The 22,434-nt window shown below is 51.6% G+C and overlaps 1 protein-coding gene across 17 annotated transcripts in view; it reads right to left on the reverse strand.

Moving 5' to 3' along the window:
- Window positions 1–228: 228 nt before the first annotated feature.
- ANPEP (alanyl aminopeptidase, membrane) overlaps window positions 229–22,434 on the reverse strand; it is a 40,880-nt gene continuing 18,674 nt past the window's right edge. For 3 of the 17 annotated variants that reach the window (XM_067029895.1, XM_067029897.1, XM_059056647.2), the window contains 20 exons: window positions 18,665–19,636; window positions 17,976–18,118; window positions 17,730–17,866; window positions 17,176–17,302; window positions 16,934–17,088; window positions 16,558–16,671; window positions 16,315–16,458; window positions 16,069–16,134; window positions 15,880–15,945; window positions 14,123–14,298; window positions 13,780–13,859; window positions 12,347–12,480; window positions 12,172–12,227; window positions 11,105–11,252; window positions 7,865–7,956; window positions 7,297–7,407; window positions 7,002–7,169; window positions 6,128–6,268; window positions 5,623–5,704; window positions 229–840 (listed from right to left, as the gene is read on the reverse strand). In XM_067029895.1, coding sequence (XP_066885996.1) covers window positions 691–840; window positions 5,623–5,704; window positions 6,128–6,268; window positions 7,002–7,169; window positions 7,297–7,407; window positions 7,865–7,956; window positions 11,105–11,252; window positions 12,172–12,227; window positions 12,347–12,480; window positions 13,780–13,859; window positions 14,123–14,298; window positions 15,880–15,945; window positions 16,069–16,134; window positions 16,315–16,458; window positions 16,558–16,671; window positions 16,934–17,088; window positions 17,176–17,302; window positions 17,730–17,866; window positions 17,976–18,118; window positions 18,665–19,278 — 2,904 coding nt within the window. In that variant the 5' untranslated portion in view covers window positions 19,279–19,636 and the 3' untranslated portion in view covers window positions 229–690. Of the gene's footprint in view, window positions 841–5,622; window positions 5,705–6,127; window positions 6,269–7,001; window positions 7,170–7,296; window positions 7,408–7,864; window positions 7,957–11,104; window positions 11,253–12,171; window positions 12,228–12,346; window positions 12,481–13,779; window positions 13,860–14,122; window positions 14,299–15,879; window positions 15,946–16,068; window positions 16,135–16,314; window positions 16,459–16,557; window positions 16,672–16,933; window positions 17,089–17,175; window positions 17,303–17,729; window positions 17,867–17,975; window positions 18,119–18,664; window positions 19,637–21,865; window positions 21,921–22,434 lie in introns of all 17 variants that reach the window. The other 14 variants (XM_067029903.1, XM_067029905.1, XM_067029894.1 and 11 more) reach the window with 10 other exon arrangements.

Genomic DNA, 22,434 nt, shown 5'->3' on the forward strand with positions numbered 1-22,434 from the left:
CCCATTCCTTCCACCTTCAGTGGTTCTCCAGCACCCAGAGTCTCAATCCTGCCAATGAAATGAACACTGCAGGCAGACACTGCCACACAGGTGTTCTAGGAAGGACCGGCAGGCTGGGTACTTCTTCCCTCCTATGTTTCCTGGGGGTCCAAGGCCCCCATGCACCCCAGGTTCTCTAGCTGTTGTGCAGACCCACTCCTGCTCTAGGTTAGTAATGAGTCTGTAAGCTCATCTAGAAATCCTTTATTTACATTTTATCTTAGAAAAAAATATACAGATCTGGTGCTCTGTTGACTCCTCAGGTTCAGGGTCTTTATGGGAGGGTGAGAGAGGGCACAGGGCAGCCCCCCAAGGCAGTCCATCATCCATCGAGGGCCTCTGCTCATCTGGCCCTGGAGCTGGACTTCCCTGAGATCAGCCCCAGGGCCCTGGGTGACAAGAGCCATGCCAGGCCTGGGGTGGGGTTGGCATGAGGGGCAGGGGCTGGGAGGCACTTGGACAGTCTGGCCATCAGAAACTGGATTGGCCCCCTGGGCAGAGTGGAGAGAACATGGGCCAGAGACTCTGTTCCTAAGGGGAGGACACGGGTGCCTCAGGCTTCAGGAATGGGGGCCCTACCGTGAGCCACTTGGATAGACACACGTGGGCATCTCACATAGGGGCCAGGTGACTGTAAGGTCCAGGGACTATTTAGCTGTGCTCTGTGAACCAGTTTAACACCACCTCCTTGTTCTCCTTCACCCACTTGATGTTGGCTTTGGTCTTCTCCAGGGCTTGCTCCAGAGCCCGGGTGCCTGAGCCGAAGCCTACATCCATGTTCTTCTTCTTGAACTGCTCCAGCTGTGAGGAAAAGGATAATTCTGAGCCCCAGGTTAGGTCTCTAACACAGCCCTGAGGAGAGGGCTGCCAGCTCCTCTGTCCTCCCCCTCCATGTTAGGGCCCCTGGGGATAGGGACCACAGCCTGTTCTCCAGGACAGGGAGGGCCAGTCCTTCCCTCTCCCTGGCAGAAGTCAAAAATGACAGCCCTGGGCTTCCCTAATGGTGCAGTGGTTAAGAATCTGCCTCCCAATGCAAGGGACGTGGGTTCAAGCCCTTGTCCAGGAAGATCCCACATGCCTCGGAGTAACTAAGCCCGTGCACCACAACTGCTGAGCCTCCTCTCTAGAGCCCATGAGCCACAACTACTGAAGCAAGCCCGCACGCCAAGAGCCCACGCTCTGCAACAAGAGAAGCCACTGCAGTGAGAAGCCTGCGCACCACAACTAAGAGTAGCCCCTGCTTGCTGCAACTAGAGAAAGCCTGCATGCAGCAACAAAGACCCAAAACAGCCAAAAATAAATAAATAAATAAATTTATTTTTTTTAAAAATGACTGCCCCAAGGTTCAGCCTGGCTCCTACATGTATTTGACCTTCATTGTGAGGTTCTTATTGAGTTGATCCTCAGTTTTTAAATGAATTACAATCTCAATCCAATCAAGGGAGGAGAGAGGGACAAATTAAACAGACACCACAAGGAAGCAACCAGCCAAATTCAAAATGTGGCCATTTCTATAGTACAAATGGCCCAGTTGCTTGAGCAAATAAATGTGGTTTTTTTTTTTAAAGAGATGCTACAGATTAAAAGATGTATTAGTACTGGAGGTTGTAGCAAGGGCAATTAGACAAGAAAATGAAATTAAAAGCATCCAGAAAGGAAGAAGTAAACTATCTCTATTTGCAGATGACACGATTTTGTATACAGAAAATCCCGAGGAATCGAAAAATAAAAAAGCACAACTATTGGGCTTCCCTGGTGGCGCAGTGGTTGGGAGTCCGCCTGCCGATGCAGGGGACACAGGTTCGTGCCACGGTCCAGGAGGATCCCACATGCCACGGAGTGGCTGGGCCCGTGAGCCATGGCCCCTGAGCCTGCGCGTCCGGAGCCTGTCCTCTGCAACGGGAGAGGCCACAGCAGTGAGAGGCCCGCATACAGGAAAAAAAAAAAAAAAAAAAAAAGAAGCACAACTATCAAAACTTATGAGTTCAACAAGGTTGCGGGATATGAGCAATATACAAAGATCAATTGTATTCCTATACACTAGCTGTGAAAAATCTGGAAATGAAATTAAGAAAACAGTTCCGTTTACAATAGCATCAAAAAGAATAAAATACTTAGGAATAAATTTGACAGAAGAAGTGCAAGACCAGTATGCTGAAAACTATAAAATATTGTTGAGAAAAATTAAGAAGACCTAACTAAAAGGAAAAAAAATGACAAGTAAATCTGTGTTAATGGATTGGTAGATTTAATATTACTAACATGGAAATACACCCCAAATTGATCTACAGATTCAATACAATCCCTATCAAAATTCCAACTGTATTTTTTTTGCAGAAATTGGCAAGCTGATCCTAAAATTCATAAAGAAATGCAAAGCTTCAGAATAGCCTAATGGGGGCTTCCCTGGTGGTGCAGTGGTTGAGAATCTGCCTGCCAATGCAGGGGACACGGGTTCGAGCCCTGGTCTGGGAAGATCCCACATGCTGTGGAGTAACTGGGCCCATGAGCCACAGCTACTGAGCCTGCACGTCTGGAGCCTGTGCTCTGCAACAAGAGAGGCTGCAATAGTAAGAGGCCCACGCACTGCGATGAAGAGTGGCCTCCGCTCGCCACAACTAGAGAAAGCCCTTGCACAGAAACGAAGACCCAACACAGCCAAAAATAAATAATAAAATAAAATTTAAAACCACAAGTATAAGAATAATTTTTAAAAAAAGAATAGCCAAATGATCTTGAAAAAGAACAAAGTTGGAGGGCTCACAATCCCGATTTCAAAACTCATTACAAATCTATGATAATTAAGACAACGTGTACTAGCATAAAGACAAACAGATCAATGAAATAGAACTGGGAGTCCAGAAATACACCCTAAAATTTACAGTCAATTGATTTTCAGCAAAGGTGCCAAGATCATTCAATGGGTGAAAGAATAGTCCTTTTATCAACAGAGGAATGCATAAAGAAGATGTGGTACATATCTACAATGGAATATTACTCAGCCATAAAAAAGAATGAAATAATGCCATTTGCAGCAACATGGATGGACCCAGAGATTATCATACTAAATGAAGTAAGACAGAGAAAGATAAATATCATATGATATCATTTATATGTGGAATCTATTTTTTAATGATACAAATGAACTTATTTACAAAACAGAAACAGACTCACAGATATCGAAAACAAACTTATGGTTACCAAAGGGGAAACATGAGGGCCGGGAGGCATAAATCAGGACCTTGGGATTAATATACACACACCACTATATATAAGATAGATAACCAGCAAGGACCTACTGTATAGCATAGGGAGCGTTACTCAATATTCTGTGATAAACTGTATGAGAAAAGAATCTGAAAAAGAATGAATATATGTATATGTATAACTGAATCACTTTTCTATATACCTGAAACTGACACAACACTGTAAATCAACTATACTCCAATAAAATTTTTTAATAAATTAATGATATTACAAAAAAAAGAATAGTCCTTTTAATAAATGGTACTGGGACAACTGGATAGCCACATTCAAAGGGATGAAATTGGACCTCTGCCTTACACCATGTACAAAAATTAAGTCAAAATTGACCACTCCTAAATGTAAGAGCTAAAATGATAAGAATCTTAGTAAAAAGCATAGGTATAAATCTTTGTGACCTTGGATTAGGTAATTGTTTCTTATATATGACACATAAAGCACAAGCAACAAAAGAAAAATAGAAAATTAGACTGACTTCTTCAAAATAAAAAACTTTTGGACTTCCTGGTGGCTCAGTGGTAAAGAATCCGCCTGACAATGCAGGGGACATGGGTTTGATCCCTGAATCGGGATGATCCCACATGCCACGGAGCAACTAAGCCCCTGTGCCATGACTACTGAGCTTGTGCGCTAGAGCCTGCGAGCCACAACTGCTGAGCCCACGTGCCACAACCACTGAAGCCCGAGTGCCTAGAGCCCATGCTCCACAACAAGAGAAGCCACCGCAGCAAGAAGCCCATGCACCACAACGAAGAGTAGCCCCAGCTCGCTGCAACTAGAGAAAGCCCACGCGCAGCAATGAAGACCCAATGCAGCCAAAAATAAATAAATAAATAAATAATTTTTTAAAAATTGAAAACTTTGTGTATCAAAGACACTATCAAGAAACTGAAAAGACAATCCACAAAATGGGAGAAAATATTTGCAAATCATTTGTCTAATAACAGCCTAGTATCCAGAGTATATAAAGAACTCTTGTAACTCAACAATAAAAACACAAATATACCAACTAAAAACTGAGTGAAGGGGGCTTCCTTGGTGGTACAGTGGTTAAGAATCCACCTGCCAATGCAGGGGACACGGGTTCGAGCCCTGGCCGCGAAGATCCCACATGCCGTGGAGCAACTAAGCCCACGTGCCACAACTGAGCCTGTGCTCTAGAGCCCACAAGCCACAACTACTGAGCCCACATGCCTAGAGCCCCTGCTCTGCAACAAGAGAAGCCACCGCAATGAGAAGCCAGTGCACTGCAATGAAGAGCAGCCCCCACTTGCCGCAACTAGAGAAAGCCCGTGTGTAGCAATGAAGACCCAATGCAGCCAAAAATAAATAAATAAATTTATTTTTTAAAAAATATGAGTGAAGGATTTGAATAGACATTTCTCCAAAGAAGATATACAAATGGCCAAGAAGCACATGAAAAGATGCTCAACATCATTAGTCATCAGAGAAATGCAACTCATAACCACAATGAGATACCACTTTGTACCCAGTAGGGTGGCTATAATTTTTTTAAAAAGGAAAATAACAATTTTCCCCAAAACATAAAGAAATTGGAACCTTCATACATTGCTGGTGGGAATGTCAGTTGGTGCAGTTGCTTTGGAAAACATTTTGGCAGTTTCTCAAAAAGTTAAACACAGTTACCAAATGACCTAGCAATTCCACTCCTAAGTGTACACCCAAGAGAAGTAAAAGCAGAGGTTCACTCAAAAACGTGAACATAGGGGACTTCCCTGGTGGTCCAGTGGTTAAGACTCTGCGCTCCCAATGCAGGGGGCACAGGTTCAATTGCTGGTCAGGGAACTAAGATCCCACAAAGGCTGTGGCATGCATGGCCAAAAAAAAAAAAAAAGACACAATTTGAAAATGGCCTGGGTATAAGACGATAGTAAGGCATTGTTAATTTTCTTGTATTTGCTAATGATAGATTATGTTTTTAAAATTCCTTTATTTTAGATATGACTGAAGTGTTTATAGGTGAAATTATATAATATTAGTGATTAGCTTGAAAACTGTCCACCCCAAAAAAATGTTGGCAAATGTTAATAATTGTTCAGTCTGAGTAATGGGTACATGGAATTTCATTATATTATTCTCTTTACCTTTTGCCTGTACAAAAATTCCAAGATGAATATCTGTGATTGAATTGTGACATTTAGAAAGTCTGGATACCCAGCTTCGCCTGCACATGAGGAAGACCTGACCACATGGAGCCCCGCTGCCTTGTGAACACATGCGGTGGGAGCTGAGTGGTGGCTGTCCCTTGAGACTGGGGATGGGCCTCTGGGTGCCACCCCAAGGTCCTGGGCTTCTTACCTGCTGCAGCTCGAACTCAGTGGAGAATCTTCGGGTCACAGCCTGGATGAGGCTGGAGAAGGAGAAGGAACCACCGCCATAACTGCAGGGTAGGGAGAGAGGAACCGTGAGGGGGGCCAGGAACCAACATTCAGTGACTGGCAGGCGACACAGGACCCTGTGACTTGTCCCCATCTCGTAGATGCGATGAAATGACACGTCCAAGGAGACACCACTAGGGACTTGAACACAGGTTTGATTGCAGTGTCCTTGCTCCCAACTCTTCAGAGAACACTCCCACCAGCCAGACTTTCTTTCCCCCAAGTGGGAAAAGGGACGGCTGTGCCCGGCTGCCACGTCTTTCAATTCCTGTCCCTTCCCGACCTCAAGCTGGGTTCTTTTGGGACCACTCCGATGCAGTGTCTACCCTCCACTCCCGACCCTGCAGTGTCTGGTGCACACAGCCCACCCCCAGGGGACGCAGCCTTGGTGTAAACTTCCCCTAACATGCTCTGAGCAGACTCACTCCTCAAAGAGTTTCTTCCAGTTGCTCTGGACAAAGTCCCAGGCCAGAGATTGCCCCAGGACGTTGCTGGCAATGCTGTTAATGGTGGAGGTGGCATCCTGCTTCCGGATGAGGTCTGGGTTCAGGGTGTAACTCAGGTACCTGTGAGGACAGCATGCTGCATAATAAGTAAAAGGACCCTGCCCTCCACCCCACACACCTCTCCTGCAACCTCTCAACATCCCTTCAGCATGCTGCGGGTTGAAAACTCCTTGATCCTACCTGCCTCCTGTAGATGGGACACTGAGTCCCCTAAGCAGGGTCACTGGCTATGCCAGGTATCATACTGACATAGACCAAGTGCTTGATAAATATCTGATGATGAATGAATGAAGGAAGGGGTACACCCTGCACCAGGAAGGGTGGCCACTCCTGTCTTTGACATTGAGGGTAGCTCTTCTTTACTGAAGTACAGAAGATGGCATATGAGGCACACAGTGGGAGCCAGGAGCCCTCATCCAAGGGTTTGGCGGGTGCCCAGCTGGATGTCCAGAAGGACTCAGGTCCAGATGCACCACAGCCCTTGACAGAGAGGTAAAGGCTAGGAGACTGCAGCAGTTAAAGGCATAGAACGTGGACCCAGATCCAGATTCAAATCTTGTTTTTTTCACTTAGTAAAGCTTCTAGACTTTGGGCAAGTTGTTTTGCTTCTTTGAGCCTCAGTGTCCTCATCTGTAAAACTGGGAAACACACTGCACTGCTCCACTGCGCAGGTTTGCGAGGATCCCACGGAGGGGAGTGTCGATGCCTGGCTGGTTCTTTCTCCCCCACATTGGGACCCTGGTCCCCGGCGGGGAGGGGAACTCACCCAGCCCCGTCCAGCTCTGGTCCTCACCTGTTCAGGAGCCAGACCTGGTTGGTGCAGGCCAGCGCTGAGCGGAGTTTGTCACCTTCATTAACCAGTTGGGCTTGTTTTAACTGCCTCCAGGCGAAGTCCCACTCTTTCTGGTCGCCCTGGGCGATGGCGTTGCAGTAGATGGTGGACCGCAGGTTGGGGTGGATCCTGGTGTGGGGTGAGGGTGTCAGGGGTAGAGCAGCAGCAGGGAGGGCAGGACGGGGGTCTGATGAGGACAGGGCTCTGAGCTTGAGGGACAGATAAAGATCAGGAGACAAGCAGGGGACACACTCACGGGTTATTTTCGGGGTTCTCCATCCACTGGTTGTAAAGGGTCTTGGCCAGCTCCTCACACTTAGGCAGCCCATTGGAGCAGGCAGTGCTGATGGCATTAATCTCATTGTACCTGCCCCAGGGGTGACACTCTGTCAGCATGCCTGGCTCTGACTCTGGCAAAGACTCCCCTGCTGACGCACAACTCCAGGCAGGGCAGCAGGTCTGGGGCTCTAAGGTTGCAGCCCACCCGCCCTTTGGGTCCCCCTCTTTGCTTCCTGCCTTGGGCAGCCCAGGGAGGGTGGGCACAGACTCCAGCCCCACCTTCAACATCTAGAATCTGAATAACAATGCCAGTGAGGGGACCTTGAAATTTCAGTTTGGTCCTTTGTACAAAGAGGCCACATAGAGCCTCAGGGCAGGGCTCCCTATTCCTAGTGGGTGGAGGGTTCTCTCCCTGACTGGTGGCCCTGGTCCGGCCAGGAGTTGGGAACTTCAGAGGAAGATGCTGCTGGGACTTGCTTTGGACTTCCCAGGTCAGGGTGCCTGGGCCAACTGTGATCTCCAGACCCAAGAGAGGTCATACTCACTGGTCCATCAGCCTTTCTGGGCGCTCAGTCCAGTTTTTGGTGATATTTTCAAAATATAGGAAGAGGGGTTCAACCTGATTCCTGAGGTAATTCTGGGAAAAAGAAAACATGAACAGCCTCAAAGAGGAGACTCATGCCTGACCCACCTGGAACCCCATGGAGCCTCTGATGTGGGTGGGTAAGTGTAGCAAGGGCTAATGGCTACAGAAGCAAGAGGCCAGAGGTTAAGGGCCTCACCCAAGGCCAGATAGTGGTCAAAGGAGCCGGTGCTAGTCCAGGTCTCAGATGACTGATCTGAGATTCTTTCTCCTCAACCAGTTCTGACACTCTATGTCTAAGTATTACCATTTCCTAATATAGCTTTAGGGCCTACCATCCCCCACCACCTGATCATAAGTATTCTGCCTTTATTGTGGGGAATTTAGAAAACACTGTAAAGCATAGGCAGAAAATACTAACCATCCCAGAACTTACCAAATGCATGACTTCCAAATTGGTGAGTTTGCCCCTTCCTTTCTCTTTTCTACCCAGCATATCTACAATTCTGCATGCTGTTCTTTTAGCTGGCATTGTTATGTAAGGCTCAACCCAAGTTATTAAAATCCTTTGCAGATGCTAGTTCAATACAGTAGATTATCATGTGTGTCAACCAGAATCCACATCCAAACTTAAAAGGAATAAACCCCCAAGAGCAAAGAGAATTGGAAAGGAAACAACAGTGGATGAGACGTCCACACAGTGTAGGAGCTGGGAGGTGGAGAGAGGGAGATGGAACAGGCTTGGCCAAGGCAGGGGTCTGCAGCAGAGCACCTGCCACGGAGGAGATGAAGACAGAAGCAAGGAGACTTGCTGTGACGAGGCTCAGGATTAGAGGGATGGGTGTGCAGGGGACAGGAATGAGGCTGGGCTGTGAAAGGGCAATGGAGTCAAAGTCTGTAGAGGGACTAATTAAACCTTCAAGCACCCACTTCCCTCCCTGCCTCAAGCAACACCCCTCCCTCCCCCATGAGCAAGGCTGAATCAGAGGGGCTCAGAACTAAGGTCCCCAGACACAGTGGGAGGGTTGCTGAATTGCAGAGAGGGCCAGAGGTGAAAGCTTACAGCCTAAATGGAGGTACCCCAGTTTCCTTCCCCACCCTGATCCCAGAAAGTGAGCCTCAACTGCACAAGACAGAGGATCACTCTCTGGAGACTGAATGGTCTCAAGGGAACACAGTCACAGATATTAATTTTAGAGGTTCCCCACGAGGAGTTACTTGGCCACCTGGTCACCCCATAACAAGACTGCAGGTGACAAACTCCACCTCCCCGTGGAGCTTTCAACCACTGCCTCACTCTCAAATTCAAAGGGGCAGCTCAGCTTCCAACTTGAAAGAGGAGATCAAAACAAACAGAGACTTGGAGGAAACAAGTCAGTGAAAGAAAAAGAAAACTTCATTAAAGCCTATGATAAATATCTTCCAAGAGTTCAGAGAAGATATTGCATAGGACGCTGGAGCCAGGAATAGCACTTGGAAACTTAAATATATGATAGAAAAAATGAGGAGAGGTGGTGTGCTAAACTGAGGGCATATCCCAGAGGGCAGAACAAAAAGTCAACAAGCTGGAAAATAGGAGAGAAGAAAACTAGAGGACCAATGTAAGGGCAGTGAATTGGATTAACAAGGGTCCCAGAGAGAACAGGGGAAAAAAAGGAGAGGAAGAAAGTTTAAAGGAACAATGCAAAGTTGTCCAGGTTGAAAATGTAGAAGGATAAGAAAGGCCTGCATGAAGGACCACCAGCATGGAGAGAAGAGCCCACAGCTTCCAGAAGGGGAACCTGGCCACATTCGAAGAACTGGAAATAAAGGCCCTGGGCTTCTCAGCAGAAACATGAGAGGTTTGATGTCAATGGAGCAAGACCTGAAATTTCCTGAGGAATAATTTCCAAAATAGAAACTACTTCTTTTTTTTTTTTTTTAATTTTTTTGGCCATGCTACGAGGCATGTGGGATCTAAGTTCCCTGATCAGGGATTGAACCCATTCCCCCTACAGTGGAAGCAGAGTCCTAACCACTGGATCGCCAGGGAAGTCCATCAACCTAGAAGCTTCTAAACCCAAGCAAACTCTCAATGCAGTGTGAAGGTGGAATAAAGACATTTCAGACAATCTACCTGAAAAAATCCACCTCTTATGAACCCTTTCTCCAAAACTGGAAGATGTGCTCCCCTAATAGAGAGAAAACTCAAGGAGGAATCCATGGGTTCAGGAAACAAGAGATGCAACAATGGCGAGCCTCCCAGCATGGGAGCTGAGTAGCAGTTCTAGAAGGGAGCAGGCCGACAGAGGGCTCCAGGAGGGATGCCTCCAGGAAAAAGTAAAACTAATGTATTATGTGATACATTTGTATAAGATGTATGAAAAAGGAGACACAAACATGGTACTTTATGTGGCTCAGCAGAGAACGATATTTAAATAATCACATAAATGCTGAATACTGAGTTGACCAAATATTGTGATTTTACTACATTAGGAGGATGGGGTGAATCCAAGGTGTAGGTAGGTTAATGAGTTTAAAGTGAGTTAAAACCTCATTTACCATAACAGTTAGTTAATCATGTGGAAAACATTTTTAATGACTACATAATATTCCATCAAATGGATGGAATATTAAGTTTACTTAACCAACTCCAACTGTTGGCCATTTGAGTATTTTTGGTTTTCTTGTCTTTTATAAACCACACTTCAATGAACATCCTTATGGGTTCAGCTATGGATCCAGAGCAAGCAGTTTCCCTCTGATCCTCCCTGCCCGCGGCCCCAAGCTTCAGAACTGTTAACATCGGCATCCCCCTCCAGGTCCTTAGGGCAGGCTAGGCAGGCACAGGCCCCCTCCTTTCACAGAGGGATTCTCTGGGTCTGAAGAGGATTGGCTGAGTCCACACAGCTGGTAAAAGGCCTTCCCCCCGACTCCCACCCCCTTCCTGTACTGTGGCTTTTTCTGTTGCCTTCTGAGAGAAGGATTTGCTAATTTCCAAATGTAGCAAACTCTGCTAGAGTCTGTGTCCTCTCTTTGCTGTGCCCAACCTGCTCACCTTCTCAATCCTTGCTTCTTTCACCCTACATCCCTCCTGCTCTCTCACCACTGCCAAGGGCCTGGCGTGTTTCACCATGCCAGGCAATATTTCTATTCACTTCCTTATGGTGTAATTTCAGGCACTGGGGAATTGGTCCTTGAACCCTGCCATGCCCCTCTGTACCTTCATGGGGCCGTAGACCTCGGATCGGTCGAACATGAGCTTGAAGTACCTCAGGCTGCTCAGGGCGGCCTGCCAGGGCATGTACTCTCTCTCGTTGTTCAGGAAGAGGGTGTTGTTCAGCGCCAGGGTGACAGGGACTATATGGGCACTGGAACAGACAGAGGGGCTCAGGTAAGCACCCCCACCCAGTCCAGCCTCACTGTGGGAACCCCAGCCTCCTCCTAGAGCCCGAGGTCCCAGAGGCCCAACTGTGCCAGCTCCAGCGTTCACCAGGGGTGGGGCTGGGGGTAGGGGTGAGGGATGTGGATGTTGGGCAGTGCCACAAACGAGGCCAGCCCAGGCCTGGCCCTTACCCACTGCCAGTCACATTTCCTTGCTCATTATCCTCATTTTACAGATGAGGAAACCGAGGCTCAGAGAAGTAAAGTGCCTTTCCTAAGGCCACACAGCCCATAGGAGATAGATCAGAGATTCAAAAATATGAGAAACCTGTTCTATTTACTCTGCCCACCTCTCCTCTGATTTGCTTGGCTCTCTGGTCTTTCCTCCCTCCACTTCCTCAGGTCATCTGTGCATATTTGGTTCATAAATGTCCATGTCTATAGGTGACATCACTTATGTCAAAGAACTTGGCACCTGCTGGTGCTCATGAACACAGCAGCTGCTCAATAAATATCTGTTTATCCATGCTGCATCTCTTCTATTCTGTTCTTCCTGGATCTTTCTTAGCACTGAGCATGGTGGCCAGGGCCATAGGTAGCCCTCTGGAAAACCTTGGTGCCGTGGAGTGGTTTTGGAATTGGACAGGACTGTGTCTGGCTGTCATGGGCTAATGTGTGACCTCAGGCAGGGTACTCAAGCTCTGAATCTCAGAGTCCTTCTCTGGGAAGTATGCACTGTGACACCGACAATATCCGGGGACATGGGGCCAAGGGAGGGGTATCCAGAAGCACAGGGAGCCCACGGTGCTGAGCCAGGCACACGGTGAGGACGGTGGGAGGCAGCACTGGCTCTCACTATGGAACCGCACTTGCCAAGTCTCCAGGCTTCCATGGCTGAGCACTCACCTGGCCAGGTTGAAGCTGTCGTAGATGACCTGTGCCCGATTGATGACAGGGATGGTCTAGAAGGGGCAACAGAGCGTGTGATCTCGGGCTGGCAGTGCGGGCAGGCCCTGCAGTCTGCGACCCCATCCTGGGGCTGGGCCTTGGGCAGGGGATGGGTGGGGTGGCAGGTACCCACCAATGGTCTTATCTGCAGCACATTCTGAATCTTCCTCCAGTTGTCCTCATCGTAGTTCACCTGGTAATAGCCCGTCACGTTGACGTTTAGCAGGACCCACTCTTCCTCTCTGGTTTTGAACAGATGACTCTGGTCTGTGGGGAGAGACCAGAGCTGGGCAGGGCTGCTCAGAAGGCCACAGGCTGACCTGACCCAGGCCTCAGCAGAGCAGCCTCCCCTGCAGCTTGGCAGCATGCGGCCCTCACACCGCTGGGCCAATGCCAAGGAGAGGGGCGGAGAAAAGGGGTAGGACTGGCTGCCGGGGCCCAACTCTGGCCGGGGACCTCAGACAGACCAGTTGCCATCTCTGAACCTCAGTGGCTGCCCTGCCTCCCACAGGCTCTGTGTGGCCGGGCCAGTGGCATCCACCGAGACAACTCCATCGGCACACCCCCAGCCACGCAGACTCAACTCCCCAGGCGGTCTCTCCTCCTCCACCCCCTCCTCCTCCCACCTCTCCGCTTGTAACAGCGCCGTCACACCCAGGCAGCGCCTTCCATCCAGTTAGCCCCCCAGCACTGCTCATCTCTTCCTGGGGGCTCCATGCCCCCTCCTCACGGCTCTCCCTCCACCCTTTCTCCTGGCAACCAGAGGGGATCCTTCCATACCTGCAGGTCAGACCCAATGGCTTTCCCGCTTTCCACCTGTCCCAGCTCCTCCTGGCCCGAGGACATAGCCATTGTCTCCTGCAGCCTGCAGGGACCCGCTTCACCAAGGGTGCACCTCTGCCTGAGCCACACTCAGTCCCCGAGTTCTCTCCTACCTCAAGCCTTGCACTTGCTATTGACTCTGCCTGGACTGCTCCTCTCTGCTGCCATTAGCCTGGCCAACTCCTACTCTTCCTCTGTCTCAGCTCACCTCCTCCGGGATGTGTTTCCTGACCTCTCCATGAAGTTGAAGCTATTCCCTGCTCCCTGCTCAACTGCCCCAGTACCCCAGAGGCCACATATGCCTCTGTTAAAGCACTCAGAACAGCTCTGGAACGTTTGAACTGCTTGTCTTCCTTCCCTTCATCTGCAGCCTTGGCTTAGGCAGAGAATGACTTGCCTTGACCTTGGTTTCCTCAGTGCCTAGCAGACTAGGACTGCTCATACTATGTGCCAGGCACTGTTTTAAACATTTCGTGGGAATCCTCTTCTTTAACCTTCACACAACTCAGTGGGGTAGATATTGTTCCTAGCCCCATTGTATAGATGGGGAAATGGAGACCAGAGAGAGATGGTAACTTGGCCAGGGTCACACAGCGTAGAAATCAGAACCAAAGAAGCTGGCTCCATTTGTTGAATGAAACGATGAAGGAAGCCCTGGCTGAGGACTGCCATAACCCCAGAACATGGGCCAGGAGCTGGGAGTATGGGATGGGGCTGCTGTCCACTAGGGCAGGGCTGGATTACTTTTTGCTTCACCCCGCAGCCAGTAGTGTTCCTGCAGTATGCCATTTTTGATAGATGAGATGGGAACAATCCACAGGTAGCTGCAACAAGAGATCCAGAGGCCAGGTGTGAGAAATGGCAGCTCTTGGGCACTGCCAGCAAAGAACAGCCCTGCCCGGACTTCCAGTTTCTGCCCAACTCTGGCACTAAACGCCCCCATCTTCCTGGCCCAGGAGGGAGACTGTCTACAGCCACTATTGCAGGGCCACAGCGGACCAGGCCCTGCTATGGTCAGAGGGTCCCAGAGCAACTGCCCTTCAGAACCCTCACTAGGACGCCTGTCTCAGTGACCTCATCTGCTCACTTGAACACTGAGGGGCGGGTGACGTTGGACTCGGGGTCAAGGAGGAAGTGCTTCTGGGAGATGCCCCCTGTCTTGGTGTCCACGGTGATGACAGGGAAGCCCATCTGCAGGGTCCAGCGGTCCATGATGGCACGCACGGTGCCTGGCAGCTCGATGGTCGACTGATTGTTTACAGCCTTGGGCAGAGGAATATGGTGCTGCCATCAGCGACTGCCATTCTCCCACCCACCCACCCTCCCCTTGCCCCCTTGGCCTCCCCTTAGTGGTACCACTTTGCTGGGAGGCAGTGGAGGAGCACTGGGCTGGGAGGCAGGAGCTGGGATCCCAGCCCAGCTCTCTGTCTCCTCGGCTGCCCAGTGCTGGACAAGCCAAGAGCTTCCCAGCCTCCGGTTCATTCCACTTTGATTAAGCAAATCCATGTGGCCTCCAATTCTGTGATCCAACCTCAGGTGGGTGTGTGTCAGGGAGGGGCACCCAGGATGCCCATGGCTCAGCCTGAACAAACCCAGGAGGACTGGCAGGGAGAGGAGACAGAGAGGAAGGAAAACCAGTGTCCCCATGTCACAGGCAGCGCGAAGGAGAGGGTCGTGGCGATGTGAAGGAAACGCACCTGGATGAGGGTCTGGGGATGGGCTTAGGGTGGTTGTTATTGTCTTAAATCTTTTTTCATCTTTTTCCATGTGTGTGCATTGCTTTCACAATAATAACAAAAACCCAACCACATCTGTTAATAACTGAGAAAATAAAAAACTAAGAACAGTGTAAACAGAGGGCAGAAGACCCTGTCAGAAGGTGCAAGCTGAGGGGGAGGGCATCTCTAGGGGGGCTGCAGGGAGAAGGGGCTCAGGGAAAGAGGGAGGGGCAGGTGGGGCTGGAGGGGTGCTGGTGTGGAGGAGGGCTTGGCTTCGGAAGAAAGGAAGGTGCTGGAAACTGAGGCTGGGGAGGGACTGACGCTGTGGGAGGTGTGGAAGGCGGACCGGCCTTGTGGCACATGCATGTCGGGCTGGAGACTGGCCAGGAGGGCCCTGGAGCCCAGCTGTGACTCTGTGATAAGGCCCTGGGCCTCCCCTCCCTGGTCAGGCTGGTTATGGAGCACAGGCATATGGAGGGGTCAGTACGGCTGACCAGGGCCACAGAGAAGGGGTGGGGGCTGCCGTGAAGGAGAGGACATGATGGGGGATGATGGAGAGAGTCTCAGGAGAGGCGGGGAGGGGGAGGGGCAGGCGGGAGGGTGGGAGTGGTCAGAGGGTTTGCCCAAAGACAGGGGACACTCAGGGTCTGAATGGACAGGAATGCAAGGTGAGGCTGGATAGGAGGGTCAGAGAGCGCGCCGAGGGTGCTGGTGTGTGCAAAGTCATGTCTGGGAGGGGCCAGCCGGGGCGCAGGGCAGCCAGGAATGCTGAGTAGGTGAATGACTGGCTCCAAAGTTCCAGGGAGAGGAAGGCTTGGGCTTGGGAACCACAAGAGCCCGTTTCCTCGCTACTCAGATGATGGCACTCCTCAGCTGCTCTCAGAGCTCACTGTAGCGTGAGGGGGTGCTGCCTGCCAGGGCTCGTGACCCAGGCTCTCATAACACCTCCTTCAAGGAGCCATCATTGCGCCCATTTTACAGATGAGCAACCAAGCCTCCAGATGGCCTGCCTGGGAGGGTAAGCAGTGGAGCTGGGCACATTCTCTTATACGTGTGCTGCCCCCAGGGACTTTCAGCATCTCAGGATCCCCACAGAATGGCTTCAGGGGGGCTGGTTGTTACTGACCATCTGCAGGTGTTCCCACAGGTCCAGGTAGGTGGTGTTCTGATAGGCAAAGGCATGCAAGTAGGACTGTGGAAAGACAGGGCACAGTGAGGGTAAAGCTGCTGCCCCAGGCTCTACCATTCAGCCTCTGTGGTTGGCCGGGGCTTGGAGGAAACACCTCCCACCCTATGGCTGGCCAAGTGTACTCACCGCAAGGCCCTTCCTGAACAGGTCCTCAGTCAGGAACTCAGAAAGCATCCTGATGACCGAGGCTCCCTGGCGGAGGAGAGGGGACTCAGAAGGCTGTGCCGAGCCAGCAGGAGACCCTGTGTCCCCATCAGTCTGGGACAGGTGCTCCCGGAGCCCCCGGTTTTGGTGGGCCCCTGTGGGCCGAGGCCCCACCTCCCATCCCATGACCCCTACTGTCTCAGGACCAGCATGGGGGCTGGGCAGCACCTTGCTGTAGGAGATGGAGTCAAACATCTCGCTGATCTGGGCAGGTGTGTTGACCTCCTCGGCAGGGGTGGTCAGGGGGTGGGAGGAGGCCAGCGCGTCCACAGCCATCACAGGGTACAAATCATTCGGCACCATGAGGTCTTTCTGCAAATCCCCAGCAGCCATCAGGAGACTGGCCTGGGAGGGGGTGACCCAGATCTTCCCCCATCCCAGACCCCAGAGGTCCCTGGGCAGCGGGCTCACCAGACTCCAGGTGGGCTCTGCATAGTCAGCACCCAGGTACTCCACGTAGGAGGCAAAGCCCTCGTTCAGCCAAAGATCATTCCACCAGGCCAGGGTCACCAAGTTCCCAAACCACTGTGGGGGAGGGGAGGTCAGCCCGGCAAGCCACTCGGGCCTTGCAGTCACTAACGGTACCCAGAGCTACCCTTCACTAAGTGCTCCCAGTGTGCCAGTCTTGAGCTCAAGGCTTCACCGACATCATCATGACTCCTCCCTGACACCCTGCTAGGTGGAACTCTTCCCTTCTCAGATGCCAAGGACAGAGCCACAACTTGTGCCATCTTCTCCCAGAGCCCCCCTCGTTCTCTGTCTGCACTCCCCATGATTGGGGGGCTACCTGGTGGGCCAGCTCGTGAGCAATCACAGTGACAACCCGCTCTTTGTTGCTGCTGGAGGAGGCCTGTGGGTCAAACAGCAGCGAGTTCTCCCGGTAGGTCACCAGCCCCCAGTTCTCCATGGCACCGGCGTTGAAGTCGGGCAAGGCAACCTGGTCTGGGGAGTCCAGGCTGTTGGTGGGATGGCCTCGGGCTATGGGGGGAGACCCATCTGATTCCCCCCAATGCGAGACACCTCACTCACCAGATTTTGGGAGTGGGTAGCGTGTCTCAAAATGACTGGCAAAGAAGTTTAGGATGGGACCTGTCACGTTCAGGGCATAAATACCATGGCCCTCTGCAGTTGCATTAGGCCGAGCCCAGATCCGGATCTGCAAAGAAGACAGAGGTAGGTCAGGGGCCCTTCTTGGGTCCTGGTGCAGGTGGGCCAAGTCCCAAAGCCTGGAAGGCTGGGGGACCAACTAGGTTAAACTGGGAGGCTTGGTCAGCGGAGGAGAGGGCAGGGGTGTCTCTTCAGAGCCTTGAGTCACAGGCAGGGACCTTTGGAGAATAACAATAGCCATAGCCACCATCTGTTTGGCACCCAGGAGTCGGAAACTCCTTTCATGAGGAGGGTCCCACTTTTCAGATGCAGAGACGGAGGGTCAGAGAACCTAAGGCACTTGCCCAAGATCACTCAGAACTGGGATTCAAACACTGCCTAGCAACTCAGGGGCTGGGACAAGGATGAGGATAAATAGGAACATCTCCCAGGCCAGGACCAATCCTGAGGAAGGATAGGTGGCCTCAGCTCCGTACCTGGACATCATTGGGTGCCTTTGTCTCCACACTCGTGAACTCGCTCACGATGTAGGCCAGAAGGTATGTGGACATTACAGGAGTGGTTTCGAACTCAGTGATGCTCCAGTTGGGGTCTTCTGCAAGGACACTGTGACCTGGGCAGGGAGCACGCAGGCATGTGGGGTTGCGCCCTCTCCCTGCCCTGTGCCCCAGCCCTGGGGGTCTGCTTTCCGAGGATGTGTGGCCCCAGCCAGACCTGCTCACCTTTGGGCGGCATGTTGGACAGGGCCGTGAGTTCCTTGGGGTAGATGAGGGTGATGTTAAATGTGGCCTTCATGGCCGGCTCGTCAAAGCACGGGAAGGATTTCCGGGCATCTGTAGACTGCATCTGTGTCGTGGCCAGCACCCTGCCCAAAGTGGGGGTTAGAGGGTGTGCCAGCTTAATGCCTGTGCCCGTGTGGGTGGGCGGGGCTGGGGCTGCAGGGCGTTGCTGGGTTTGCAGGGACGGGGTGCACAGATGCTGCCTGGCCTAATCCCTGCCATCCCCACCTCCCCCAGGCTGCCTCCAGGCCGACAGGCCAGCTGACATGGGAGAGCAGAGCTCCTTCTGGACTCAGGGTCAAAATCCTGACAGGCCCCATCCCTGTATTGGCTGGGAAACCTTGGCAAATTTCTTTCCTCAGAGCTTGTTTTCCTGTCTATCCAAGGGGCATTTTCATCTCTCATCCCTACTCCCTAATAAAGTACAGGGGAGCCCTCCGGGAAAGGGTTGATTGTCTTGGTAGGTTGTCTTGGTAGCTGCTCTACTGGAGCTGCAGATGGAGTGATGGGCCAGCCAAGGACTCCCGAAGGTTCAAAGGCCCCAAACCCAAGCCCTTCCTTGGCTCCCAGGGTCCAGCTCTCCCTCAGCACCTAGGATCTGCCCCCATCCAGCAGACCCGGCTCTGACTTACTTTTTGACGTTGCCTTCCATGTACTCGCTGCGGTAGAAGCCTGCCAGGTCGTCGGCCAGCTCCCCCTGAAATTCACTCTCCATCTCGTACATTCTGCCTGCCTCCAGAGGGCCCTTGAGGTGCACCACCAGATACTCCGTGGGCTCTACCAGCTCGGTCCTGTCAATGTCGGGGACCTGGGAGACTCCCACGCCCCGCAGGGTCACCATGTGCCCGTGGGTTGTGGTGTAGTTGAGCTTCTTGCTATGGATGATGATGACGTCAGTGGGGTCCTTGCAGATGAAGCGGACGACGCTTGTGCCCGTGAAGATATACAGGCCATTCTCATTGGGAGTGAGGTAGGGCCTCAGTGTCACATTGTAGGAGTCGGGCAACAGTGTCGTGGGTAGGCGGTATCGGTTCCATGGCTTGCTCTGGTCCAAGGTGGTGGCCGCAGTGATGGTGGTGGTCAGGGTGGTCGCGGGGCTCGTAAGGGCCACGGTGGAGCACTCGGTATTCTTGTTCTTCTCCTGGTCATACACCACAGACAGAGCGATGATGGTGGCTATGGCTGCCATGCCCAGGAGGATGCCCAGGATGCCCAGGGCCTTGGATATGTAGAATCCTTTGGCCATGGTGAGGGTGTGGAGGGAGCTTGGGGAGGCTCAGGACAGGTGGAGGACAGGGCAGCCTCGGGCCAGGCTTATATCCCTGAAGGGGAAGAGCCACACAGCCTGCAGACTGGGCAAAAATTAACCAGGGTTCAGACAGGCAAAGGTCACTGGACTGGGTGGGAACACACTCTGCCCAGGTTTCAGAGAGGAGATCCAGGAACAGTGTGCGGAGTGCAGCTCAGGGGTACCTGCTGGGAGCAAACTGTCTGGTTACAGGCTGCAGGCTTCCTGGGAGCCCACCGAGGGCTGAAGGGCAGGCGTCAGGCTTCGTGCCCAGCAGGGAGAGGTAGCGGCCAAGTGGCTTGGATCTGCCTGCAAGCTGAGACAATGGGCACAGGAACAGGAGGATCGAGGTTAGGTCCAGGAGGTTAGGAGGACTTCCCAGGAGTAGGGAGGTGGGAGATGAAAAGAAAGGGAGAGTTGGTTTCTGTCTCGGGTTGAGAACACATTGGTTTACCCCTGTGGCTGGATGGATGCCCAGGGCTCCTCAGTGACATGGCCCCAGCCTCCCTTGCATTCTTTCAGAGCAGGGAGTTCTTCCAGGTTCCCCTCCCTTTCCCTTCTGCCAAAAACTTTTTCCTCAATTATAAGCTCACTGAGAAGAATGAAATAAGTTGTTTTGCCTTTTTTTTTTTTTTAAGAGCAGAGGCTGGTGGAGGCTTAACCTCTTCCCAGCCATGACCTTTGGGCAGGTAATTTTACTTTTCTGAGACCCCTTTCCTCATACATAAATAATAGTATTTACTTCTCAGATTTGTTGAACAGATTTAATGAGAAAACATATTAAAATACTATATAGTAGAACCTGAAAATCCTTCCCTTCTTTCTTACTCAGAGGTCAACCATTCTATCCTTGGTAGAAAGGAAGATATTACTTATCATGCTCAATATAACATGTTCTTACAGGAATATGACGTTCATCGTCACCCTCCCCATCTGCCAGCCCAGTTCCTCAGACCTCAACATTGCCTGACCCTCACCCCAACATCCAACTCACCCTGCCCCCCAATCTCACCATGTCCTTGGTCAAAGCCACTGTCACTGTTTATGTGGGCACTGCTGGACCCTCATGACTCCTCACTTCCACTTGGGCTCCCATCAAACTAGTTGGCTACACAAATTGGATCATTTTGCACCACTGCTTAAAACCTTCCCTTTGCTCTTGGAATTCAGACCAAATCTTCTAAAGACACCCACAAGTTCAAGTGCTATCAGCTGGCCCACTTCCCAACCTCATTCTCACCACACTCCCCTCTGTTGCAGAACTCCAGCCACTCTGGCCTTCACCCAGACCCTCCACCACAGGACCTTTGCATGTGCAGTTCCCTCTGCTTGGATCATCTTCTCCCCCTTCTTTCCCTGGTTACTTCCTATTTATCCTTCAAGTCTTTCTCAGAGAAGACACCTTGACCTCTGTGACTAAGTCAGGCCCCTTAGAACCACAAACCTCTTCTTCAAAGCCCTATAACCCAGCACAATTTTCCATTTAATCTGTGTGGTGATGACTGGAGTGTTGCCTGTCTCCCCCACCAACGGCAGGCCCCACGAGAGCAGGTCCTTGGCTGTTTCCACTCACTGGCACTAGGCACGGTGCCCGGCACATAGTAGTTGCTCAATACATATTTGCCGAGTGAATGCACACAGGCGTGAATGGGTGCATGGATGAATGAGTGAGTCAATTCAGCAGTCACTCCTTATTGGAGTCTTGGCAGCCCATCTCCACTCCTGTCTCCACTCCCACTTAGCCCTGGGAGAATTGTCTACCCCGTTCTCTGAGCCCTCCTCCAACCATGGCAGACAGGCAAGACTCTTGCTAGGGCCAAATGCATCTCAGGGCCCACGTTCATCTCCTCCCTCATCTCGTCTGTCAGCTTCTCATTCATTGGCCACTCCCTGCCCTGGCTTGGGCCAGTGACCCCTGAGCCTGCCTGGAGGCTCAAATGCATGCATGGATGGTAAGTATTCATAGGTTAATTCATTCAGGCATCCCTGTACAGGTTCTTCAGGGGAATCCTGGGTGCCCATCTTTGGGTTCAAGGGTGCTCTGAGCCGTCAGCACTTCCCTCCTTCTCTCTAGAGACCTGCCCTCCAGGGCCTTGGTCTGGACAGTGCGGACTTCCCATTGCAGTGACCTACAGCCACCCCTATTAGGCCTGGGCTGATGGCCAAGGGGCAAGAGTGGGAAGCCAAGTACGGAGGGAGGGCTCCAACTTGGGCATGGTGACAGAGGGGGCAGCAGCCCCTGAGGGTGACTGAGAGTGAGAAGTATGCGCTTCCAGTCTTTCTTCATCAGGGCTAGAATTTGCCAAGGAAAGCCATCTCCGTTGTACCCCTGAAGGCTGGCACCCAGGGGTCGTGCACCCCTTTGCAACAAGTTTCACACTGTAGGACCTGCAACCCTCTCCCACCTTTGCAGCAAAAAGACACATAAGCCTGATTGGCCTAATCTCTACTCCAAAGAAAGAAAGAGGCCCTGCCTGGCCCACCGTGGCCTTTTCCTGTTTTGCTTTGGACACAGCCCATGGACCCAGCTGGCTGGGATCTTTACCTTTTTGGAAAGGGCCTCTGGTCTTCAAAGCTGGCACAGCAGGCAGCCCATTGCCCTGTAATGAAAGGTCCCTGTTCTGGGTACTGTGCCAGCCCAGGCTGGGGGCACATAGAAGGGCATGCTCCACAGCCCCCACCTTCTCTGATAATAAAAAGAGATCCGTCTTCCAGGCCCCTGCCAAGGCCCAGGAATGGCCATCTCCACAACCCACTGGGTAGCAGTAACCATGCTCTTCTCCCCTGTCACCCAACCTGCCCACACACCTTGCCAGTGGGATCGTCCTCTCCTGCTTGAACCTGGTCTCTGGCTCCTTACTGCTTGTGGAATGAAACCTCAGCTCTGGCTTGAGCCTGAAAACCTTCTGTGGACTTGACCCTCTGGCCTCTCCTCTTTCCAATGCCCGATGTGGCTCCAGTTGTGGGTATTTCCCCAAACTCCCTGGACTTTTTCATACCTCTGTGCCTTTACCCATCCTGTTTCCACTGCCAGGAATGCCTTTCCTCTCCCTCATGTCAAACTCCAACTCATCTTTCAAAACCCAGCTCAAACGTCACTGCCTTCTCATGAAC

The sequence above is a fragment of the Kogia breviceps genome, chromosome 3 (assembly GCF_026419965.1).
Source record: "Kogia breviceps isolate mKogBre1 chromosome 3, mKogBre1 haplotype 1, whole genome shotgun sequence".
NCBI classification, from domain to species: domain Eukaryota; kingdom Metazoa; phylum Chordata; class Mammalia; order Artiodactyla; family Physeteridae; genus Kogia; species Kogia breviceps.